Source organism: Myotis brandtii, unplaced genomic scaffold (assembly GCF_000412655.1).
Source record: "Myotis brandtii unplaced genomic scaffold, ASM41265v1 scaffold325, whole genome shotgun sequence".
Taxonomy (NCBI): domain Eukaryota; kingdom Metazoa; phylum Chordata; class Mammalia; order Chiroptera; family Vespertilionidae; genus Myotis; species Myotis brandtii.
Genome location: NW_005362486.1, coordinates 1,676,835 through 1,686,641, shown reverse-complemented (window position 1 = coordinate 1,686,641; position 9,807 = coordinate 1,676,835). Strand labels below are relative to the sequence as shown.

The 9,807-nt window shown below is 44.3% G+C and overlaps 1 protein-coding gene across 1 annotated transcript in view; it reads left to right on the top strand.

Annotated features, from left to right (window-relative positions):
• The window catches only part of TIRAP (toll-interleukin 1 receptor (TIR) domain containing adaptor protein), a 14,746-nt gene that overhangs the window by 1,786 nt on the left and 3,153 nt on the right, over window positions 1-9,807 (top strand). Inside the window, exons 2-4 of the mRNA XM_014543398.1 lie at window positions 7,324-7,442; window positions 7,631-7,789; window positions 9,424-9,804. Coding sequence (XP_014398884.1) covers window positions 7,723-7,789; window positions 9,424-9,804 — 448 coding nt within the window. The 5' untranslated portion in view covers window positions 7,324-7,442; window positions 7,631-7,722. The remainder of the gene's footprint in view (window positions 1-7,323; window positions 7,443-7,630; window positions 7,790-9,423; window positions 9,805-9,807) is intronic.

Sequence of the window (9,807 nt, the reverse complement as noted above, 5' to 3'; positions counted from 1 at the left end):
CAGAGCCAGCGCCTCCCTCCCTCCAGCCCCTCTACCTGCTGCCTCGGGCACCCCGAGCGGGAGCGGACGCGGCATGAAAAGGGCCTCCGGGGCGGCTGTCACTCACCATCCCGTCGCCGAGAGGCTGGTCCAGGGAGCCCGCCCTGCTGGGCGGTGGCTTCTCCCTCTGACTCCGCAGCCTCTCCCTCTGCTCTCCCCACGGCCTTTATGGCCGCGTTCCAGCAGGAACGTGGCTTTCTTAGGGCAGCGACCTGTCAGGCATTCCCTCCAGAGTCATTCAACCAACATCTGCCATGGGCGGGCACCGCGGAAAGTGCTAGCGACACCATTGACCTGGACAGATTCCGCCCTCCTCCTGGAAATTAGAAATCAAAGCCCACCCTTCGGGAGGGGGAGCTCTGCAGCTCACCCAGGGGGCACCCAGGGTCCGGAATCACCCACCGTCCCAGGAAATCGCGTCTAATTGTTTTCCAAGCTTTTGAAAAATTGCACAAGTCGTAAGCGTCCGTCTTACCCAGTTTCCACCCTGAACTTTTCCTGTGCAACCTGCATCCAGAACAAATAAATAGTGCTCGCTCTCCAGGGGCCTCCCACACCCGCTTCCAATCTCTACTTCCGCCCGGCACCACCACTGACCTGCCTGCCAACCCCAGAAAGTAGTTTCACTTGCTTTTGAACTTTTGGTAACTGGAATCCCACGTCCTGTCCTTTTGGTGCATGGCATGTGAGAGTCACCCACGCTTCCTGTGGCAGGCGTTGCTTCTCATTGATGTGTAATGCTGCACTGTACAAACAGACCACAGTTTATTTTTACATGCCACCCGACACTTGGATTGATGGACATGGGTTTTGGTTTTGGGGTTCCCCCCCTCCCCCCGTTTGGGGTTATTGTAAATAGTGCTGCGAAGAATTCTTGTGTTTGTCTTTCGGTGTAAGCACTTATGCTGGGCTTGTTCCTAGAGTGAAGGTGCTGGGTGTGTACGGTGTCAGCTTTCTATATGGTGCCAAACTGTTTGTCAGTCTGCTCCCGCCAATTTACATGTCTCCCTGCAGCCTGCGAGTTCCTCTTCCTCCACATCCCTACCAGTACTTGCTATTGTCTCTCTTCCATAGAAGCCATTTTGCTCCGTGTGTGGGTAGTGGGGTTGCTTTGAGGGTGTTTTCGTTTTCTTAATATATTTTTATTGATTTCAAAGAGGAAGGGAGAGGGGGAGAGAGAGATAGAAACATCAATGAGGAGAGAGAATCATTGATCGGCTGCCTCCTGCACGCCCCACACTGGGAACCGTGCCCCCAACCCTGGCATACGCTCTGACTGGGAATCGAACCGTGACCTGGTTCATAGGTTGAGGCTCAACCACTGAGCTGCACCTGCCGGGCTGCACTGAGGTTTGAATTTGCATTTCACTGATGACTAATGCCTTCTGCATATTTTCATATGTCTGTTGGCCATTTGGAGGTCCTTTTTGTGAAGTGTCTGTTCAATTCTTCCACCCATTTTTCTAATAGATTTTCTCTCTTACTAGTTTGTAAGAGTTCTTAAATATTCTGAATGTGAGATATTTATTGGCTATGTAATTTTGAAATATCTTTCTTTTCTCTCAAAAGATTGCCTTTTCACTCTCGTAATAATGTCTTTTGATGAACAGAAGTTTTTCATTTTAATGTCCAATTTATTGTTTTTCCCTGTGGTTGTATTATTTAAGTCCAATTTGAAAAGATATTTTGCTTCTGGGGTAGGGGTGGAGCATGAAATGGGTGAAGGGGGTCAAAAGGTACAAACTTCTAGTTATAAACTAAATAAATCATGAGGCTATAATGTATAGCTTGAGGATATAATGTACAATATAGTTAACAATACTGTATTATATATTTGAAAGTTGCTAAGAGAATAGACCTTAAAAGTTCTAATCACAAGAAAGCAAAATTGTAACTATGTATGGTGATATAAGTAGACTTACTGTGACAATCATTTCACAATATATGGATACGTAAAGGGTATGTCAGAAAAAATATTGCTAAGAAAAACGTCATAGATTTTACTGCCTATGTTTTCTTCTGGGAGTTTTATGTTTTCAAATCTTACATATAAGTCTTTAATTCATTTTGAGTTTATTCTTGTGTATGGTGTAAGAATGTGGTTTAGTTTTATTTACTTTTTAAATATATTTTATTGATTTTTACAAAGAGGAAGAGAGAGGAATAGAGAGTTAGAAACATCTATGAGAGAGAAACATCGATCAGCCGCCTCCTGCACACCTCCCACTGGGGATGTGCCCGCAACCAAGGTACATGCCCTTGACCGGAATTGGGACCTTTCAGTCCGCAGGCCGATGCTCTATCCACTGAGCCAAACTGGTTAGGGCTTAGTTTTATTTTTTAAATGTATCTGTCCAATTTTCCCAGCACCATTCATTGAATAGACTGTCTTTACCCCATTGTATGTTCTTGCCTCTGTTGTCATATATTAATTGACCATATAGGCATGGGGCTCTCTGTTCTGTTCCACTGATCTATGTGTCTGTTTTTATGCCAGTACCATGCTGTTTTCATTATTATACCTTGAAGTATAGTTTGGTATTAGATAGCATAATGCCTCCAACTTTGTTCTTCTTTCTCAAGATTGCTCTGGCTATTTGGAGTCTTTTGTAGTTCAATATAAGTTTTTGGATTATTTATTATAGTTCTGTGAAAAATGCTATTGGTATTCTCATTGGAGGTGCATTGAATCTATTGATTGCTTTGGGTAGTATGGACATATTGATGATGTTAATTCTCCCTATTCATGAACATGGTATATGCTTCCATTTATTTGTATCATTCTCAATTTCTTTCTTCAGTGTCTTATAATTTTTTGAGTAAAAGATTTTTACTGCCTTGATTAGACTTATTCCTAGGTATTGTATTTTATTTTATTTTTGATGGGAATGTTTTCTTAGTCTCTCTTTCTGTTAGTTCATTGTTGGTGTATAAAAATGCAACCAAATTCTAAATATTTTGTATCCTGCTACTCTACTGAATCAGTTTATCAATACTAGTAGTTGTGGAATCTTAAGAGTTCTCTCTATCTAGTATCCTGTCATCTGCAAATAAAGGCAGTTTCATTTCTTCTTTTCCAATTTGGATACGTTTTATTTCTTTTTCTTATCTCATTGCTGTGGCTAGGATTTCCAGTACTATGTTGAGTAAGAGTGGTGAAAGTGGACATCCCTGTGTACTTCCTAATCTTAAGTGAAACGCTTTTAGTTTCCCCCCATTGAGTATGCTGTTAGCTGTGGGTGTGTCATAGATGGCCTTTATTATGTTCAGGTATGTTCCATTCCCACTTTGTTGAGAGTTTTTATCATACGTGGGTGCTGGATCGTGTGAATTTCTTTTTCTTCATCTATTGACATGATCATATGAATTTTATCCTTCATTTTGTTTATGTGTTGTAATATATTGATTGATATGCGTCCCAAGAATGAACCCACTTGATCATGGTGTATGATATAAAAAATTGGGTTTATTGATTTTAGAGAGAAAGAGCAATGAGGTGGGAGAGAGAAACATCAACTTGTGGTATGATCTTTTTAATATATCGCTGAATTCAGTTTGCTAATATTTTGTTGATTTCTGCATCTGTATCCATCAGGAATATTGGCCTATAATTTTCTTTCTTGGTAGTGTCTTTATCTGGTTTTAGAATCAGTATAATGCTGGCCTCATAAAATGAGATTGGGAATCTTCCCTCCTCTTGAATTTTTTGAGATAGTTTAAGAAGGATAGGTGTTAATTCTTCTTTGAATGTTTGGTAAAATTCACCTGTGAAGCCATCCAGTCCAGGATTTTTTTTTTTTTTTTTTTTTGGTTTGGGAGTTTATGACAATTGTTTAAATTTCATTAGTTGAAATAGGTCTGTTCAGATTTCCTGTTTCTTCTTGATTCAGTCTTTGAAGATTGTATGTTTCTAAGAATTTGTCCATTTCTCCCAGATTATCCAGTTGTTGACATATAATATAATCCTTTGTATTTCTGTGGTGTCATTTCTGATTTTATTTGAGCTCTCTCTCTCTCTCTCTCTCTCTCTCTCGTCCTGTTGAAGATTTATTAATCTTCTTATCATGTTTATCTCTCCAACGAACCAACTCTTGGTTTCATTTATCTTTTTTTGTTGTTGTTTCATTGAGCTTTTGTAATTTTTAATTTAGACTCTTTCATTTGTTTCCACTCTGATCTTTATTATTTTCTTCCTTCTACTCACTTTGAAATTTGTTGTTGTTGTTTTTTGCTTTTTTAAGTTCCTTTAGGTATAAGGTTAGATTGTTTATTTGAAAATTTTCTTGTTTCTTGAAGTAGGCCTGTATTGCCATGAATTTCCCTCTTAGGACTGCTTTTGCAGTGTCCCATAGATTTTGGATTGTTGTGTTATCATTTTCATTTGTCTCAGGGTATCTTTTGATTTCTTTCTTGATCTTGTTGTTAACCAATTCATTGTTTAGTAGCATGTTATTTAGCCTCAATGTGTTTCTGTGTTTCAGGCTTTTTCTTGTAATTAATTTGTAGTTTCATACTATTGTTGTTGGAGAAGATGCCTGATATGATTTCAGTCTTTTTAGATTTATTGAGACTTGTTTTGTGTCCTAACATCTAGTCTGTCCTGGAAAATGTTCCATGTGCACTTGGAAAGAGTGTATATTCTGCTTCTTTGGGGTGAAATGTTCAGAAAATATCAATTAAACTCATCGGTTTAATGTGTCATTTAAGGTCTCGGTTTCCTTGTTGATTTTCTATCTGGAAGATCTATCCATTGATGTCAATGTGGTGTTGAAATCCCTTACTGTGACTCTATCACTGTCAATCTCTCCCTTTATGTCTATCAAGATTTGCTTTGTATATTTAGATGCTCCTATGTTGGGTACATAAAATATCTTCTTCTCTGCTTGGAAACTATGTCTCCCAAATCTCAGTATGTGGCTATTACTAAATCTTGTAAAGATTAAAGCATATTTGAGAGTAATAAATAGCTCCACAGCCTCAGCTGTGCAAGAACTGAAAAGTAACAAGGAAGATGTTGTGGGGTTTTAGGCTCCAAGAAGTAGCCAGTGTGTGTGGCTAATGGGACTTAACCTGCTGTCTTGCCCAATTATCCTCTGTCAACGATGGTGTTGTTTCCTGTGTTTAAACTTTTCCATAATGTTAGTCACCAGGGCTTCTACCAACCCACTTCCAGTGGCCTGTGCTGTTGGGCAACTGGATTTTCCTTTTTCTTTTACTTTTTAAAAAAATATATTTTATTCATTTTTTTTACAGAGAGGAAGGGAGAGGGAGAGGGATAGTGAGAAACATCGGTGAGAGAGAAACATCAATCAGCTGCCTCCTGCACACCTCCTACTGGGGATGTGCCCACAACCAAGGTACATGCCCTTGACCAGAATTGAACCTGGGACCCTTCAGTCCACAGGCCAACACTCTATCCACTGAGCCAAACCAGCTAGGGCTGGACTTTTTCTTAACCAAGCAATAAAAAAAGGCAATTACTCCAAATCAGCACGTATAGCTGGAAGGGCAAGTCCTTTTATAAAATGGAAAACTGAAACTTTTAAATCTACATCTATTGAGTAGATTAGAATATTCGATTAATTTTTAATCTTTAGGCTATCATTAAAATAGCAAATGATTCTCCAGTTTAAGTATTTGACGGCCAAATACCACATTTAAAAATCAAACAAAATTGAAAAATACTCGAATACTATAAAAACCAAGTGACAACCGTTTACTACTGGGGGAAAAGGGATATACTGGATGGTTGAACTGAAGATGTCGACACACAGTAATCCCTAAGCAGGAAAAGGATTTCAAAACCTGACCGTGGTTATCAGGCGTCAACCCAGCACGAGGCTGTCTGAAACCCAGAGAATGTTAGCAGGGGAAGAAACACATAAAGATGTTTACCTGTCTGTGTCCTTTTTGCCAGGCTTAGCAGCTAACTGCTTTTCTCTTTCAAGTATATCTCTGATTCCTGCACCCATGCCACCTTCTCTTCCTGCCCCCTTGTTCCTGCAGTTTTAAGTTCTTTATTTTTTTTTAACGTTGGTATATTTTCATGAATCAACAGTCCCTCTTATCTTACAGTCATCAGCTTCACGTAGGGGTGTTTAGCATTTAACAGTGGAAAAGCATTATTGTCCAATGTGGGATGCCGCCCTTTACATTTTGAAACCCCTTCCTTCAGTGTGTCTAATCCAAGTTTCTTCTATGAAAGTTCCCAGAGAGTTTGTTTTGACTTTGCAGATTCAGCAAAGAGTGAGGTGAGGAAGCAGCCCTCTTCCTGTTGCTCCATAGCTGTAGGGTCAAGCGCTCCACCAGCCCTCCATCTCTGGCTCTGGCTCGGACCCAGGCAGGCTCTGCCCCACAGGGAGTCACCCCCAGAAACCTAGGCTGAGAAAACCTCTGCCATCAGGGACATCCTGGGCATTGCGGTGGGAAGAGAACATGGGAAGTCGCCCATCCTTTGCATTTCCATGTACATTTAGAAGCAGTTTGACAATCTCGCCGCCACCCCACCCCCCAAACCACAACCCTTCTGGAATGAGGGACAGCATCGATCTAAATATTAGTTTGGCAAAAACTGATGACACTATTGAGTCTTCTAAACCATGAACATAGTATATCCCTCCAGCATCTAGATGATTTTTTTAAAACTATATTTTATTGATTTTTTACAGAGAGAACGGGAGAGGGATAGAGAGTTAGAAACATCGATGAGAGAGAAACATTGATCAGCTGCCTCCTGCACACTCCCTACTGGGGATGTGCCCACAACCAAGGTACATGCCCTTGACCGGAATCGAACCTGCGACCCTTGAGTCCGCAGGCCGACGCTCTATCCACTGAGCCAAACCAGTTAGGGCTCTAGGTGATTTTAAATACATACTATCCCACTGTTTCCTGAGCACAATGTGCCATATACCATTAGTCCTTTACATAAATTATCCCATAATCTTCACAACAAGGCTGAGAAGCAGGTTCTGGTATAATTGCCAAAGGCCACAATTAATGAAAGGTGAGAACCCAGGCACTGGGCCTGCACAAGCTGCAGTCTCCTTCACTATGCGGCCTTGCTTCCCTGAGCTGACAGCTGAGGGAGGGAGGAGGGGCTGGTGAGAAGGAGGGAGAGAGGGAGTGGTGGTGGGTGGATGGAAGAAGTTATCCAAGGGAAGGCCGACTTAGAGGAAAAGTTTCTTGAGGCTTCTTACATGTGTTCCCTCTCTTTGCTCAGCATCTGCCTACCTGGATACAAAATGATTTGTCCACATAGCAATCGTGCCTCTCCCATTTCAGCATTTACACCGGACGTCCCTGTAAAGAGCTGCCTGCCGGCTGCCCTTCCCCAGCTGCCGGATGCCCTCCAGGCCGGGTGGAGCGGAGAGCCGACCCTGCTGGTCATGCCGAACCCATCTGTGAGTCTCACCACACCACACAGACTTGGGTTTATCTCATCAGCCCCAATCACAGTGGCATCTCTCCCATGTGGGTTGAGGGACCGAAACTGAAACTCTGTCAGGCATCAGGAGAGAGAGATCATCAGAGCCCACCCCCTGGGGCTGAGAGTAAGGTACGTGACCCTCTCCCTCTCTGTCTCTTGCAGGATGGCTGTCCCATGAGGTCAAGACTGGGTCTCCTCCCTTCTCCCACGTTACCAATGCCTGGTCTCATGGGGTTAGTTTCGAACCTAACACTATGGCCTCATCCACCCCCCTCCCGGCTTCTGGCTCCAGGTCTAAGAAGCCTTTGGCCAAGATGGCTGGTGAGTGAAAGCAGACTCCTAATGCTGTTCTCGCTCCTGTGAGTGGTCCTCAGTATCCCTAGTGGTGAGGCGGGGGCCTGCCTGGCCCAACCCAGGGGAGAGGTGCAGGGAGGCTGACGATGGGGGCTCCTGCCTTGGTTTTGGTGCCTGAGGACAGAGGAGGCGTGCATCCCTGGGACCTTCAGTCCTTCTGGCTCAGCTAACTCTCCTAGCTCGAAAACCATGGCGCTGAGTGCCTCACCTTGTGTGTCTCTTGTCATCTCAATCTTCCAGAATCATTCAGAGGAAGGGGCCAAGCAGAGAGAGAAAACACATCCATCTCCGGAACACCAAACTTTCTGTCCCTACCAGAAGCTGGGGAGCTGAGCTGAAATCATTATGGAGTACTGACAATATACCAGACACTGCATGATCCCAGTTAATCTTCAACAACTAAAACGAACCCATTTTACAGATGAGGAAGTGGAGACGTAGACTGACTTGCCTAAGGCCATGTAGAAAGCCAGCAGGTCCATTCAGATCTCTGTTTGACTCCAGAGTGTAGGTCCCCAATCACCAAGCTCTGTGCCCCCTGGGGCTCTGAGCAGTGGCCCTCTTCCATACTTTCCTTTTCCTTTTAGCAACAACCTAGGGTTGCTCGGGGCCAAACAGATGCTAGTCCCTCCCCCTCTTTTTCTTCCATAATGGCTGGCCCACCTTCCTCCAGATCTGATCCCCCTTCAGTGCTAAAAATGAGTTTGGGGGTTTGCTGATCCTTCTAGCTTCACGTAGCTCTACTCACAGACTTGCAGATGGTCCACCGATCGAGTCTAGAAGTTCTGGGTAGGGTAGGCCCACCCAAGGGCCTGGAGCAGGGCACGGCCGTCTTTCCCCATCAGGCTGGTAACACCGCCAGGGTTCTTTCCCCCCACCCCCCTCATATTGTTATATCAAGGCTTTTTTTTAAAATTTAGGTATAATTGACATACAACATTATATTTGTTTCAGATGTATAAATGATACAGTATTTATATATTGCCAAATGGTCAGCACAGATTTAGTTAAGGTCTGTTACCATACAGACAGAATTTATTTTCTATTGTAGACACTTTTGAAATCCATTCTCTCAGCAACTTTCAAATATGCAATGCAATATTATTAACTACAGTCACTTGCTGTAGGACTTATAAAACAGTCAGCGTTCTTATGTCTTCCCAAAAACTTTTTTTTTTAAAGTATCTTTTTATTGATCTCAGAGAGGAAGGGAGAGATAGGGAGGGATAGAAACATCAATGATGAGAAAGAATCATTAATCAGGTGCCTCCTGCACACCCCCTATTGGGGATGGAGCTTGCAATCTGAGCATGAGCCCTGACTGGGAATCAAGGCAGGACCTCCTGGTTCATTAGGTCCACGCTCAACCACTGAGCCACACCAGCCGGGTGGAAAACTTGTAGGATAGTGGGAACTTCGGGCAGGTCCTGAGGATGTGTAGAATAGCCAGGCAGTAGGTCTGAGAGTCAGGCAGTACTGGCCAATGCAGGAAGGTGGGCAGGTGCAGGAAGGCCGGGGGGGATTCCTGGCCCCATCTCCCCTCTATGGCTGGGAGGAGGTGGCCTGGTGAGAATTAGGCCTGAGCAGAGTTTCTCCGGCAGGTTGGCTCAGGCAGGCGCTGTCCAAGAAGCCCAAGGAGATGCCTGTGTCCCAGGAAACCACCTCCAGTGATGCTCCACCACGGTGCTCGGATGACCCCCCATCCCCGGACCTCAGCTCCACTGCATCGGCCGAGTCTCCCGCTGCCCTGCCACCTGCACTGGAGAGCACCTCCTGCAGCAGCAGTGGTGGGGGCGCGGCCAGCAGCAGCAGTGATGGGGGCGCCGCCAGCAGCAGCAGCGGCCGCTGGAGCAGGGACTACGACGTATGCGTGTGCCACAGCGAGGAGGACCTGGCGGCTGTGCAGGAGTTGGTGGCCTACCTGGAGGACAGCCCTGCCAGCCTGCGCTGCTTCCTGCAGCTGCGGGACTCCGCCCCGGGCGGTG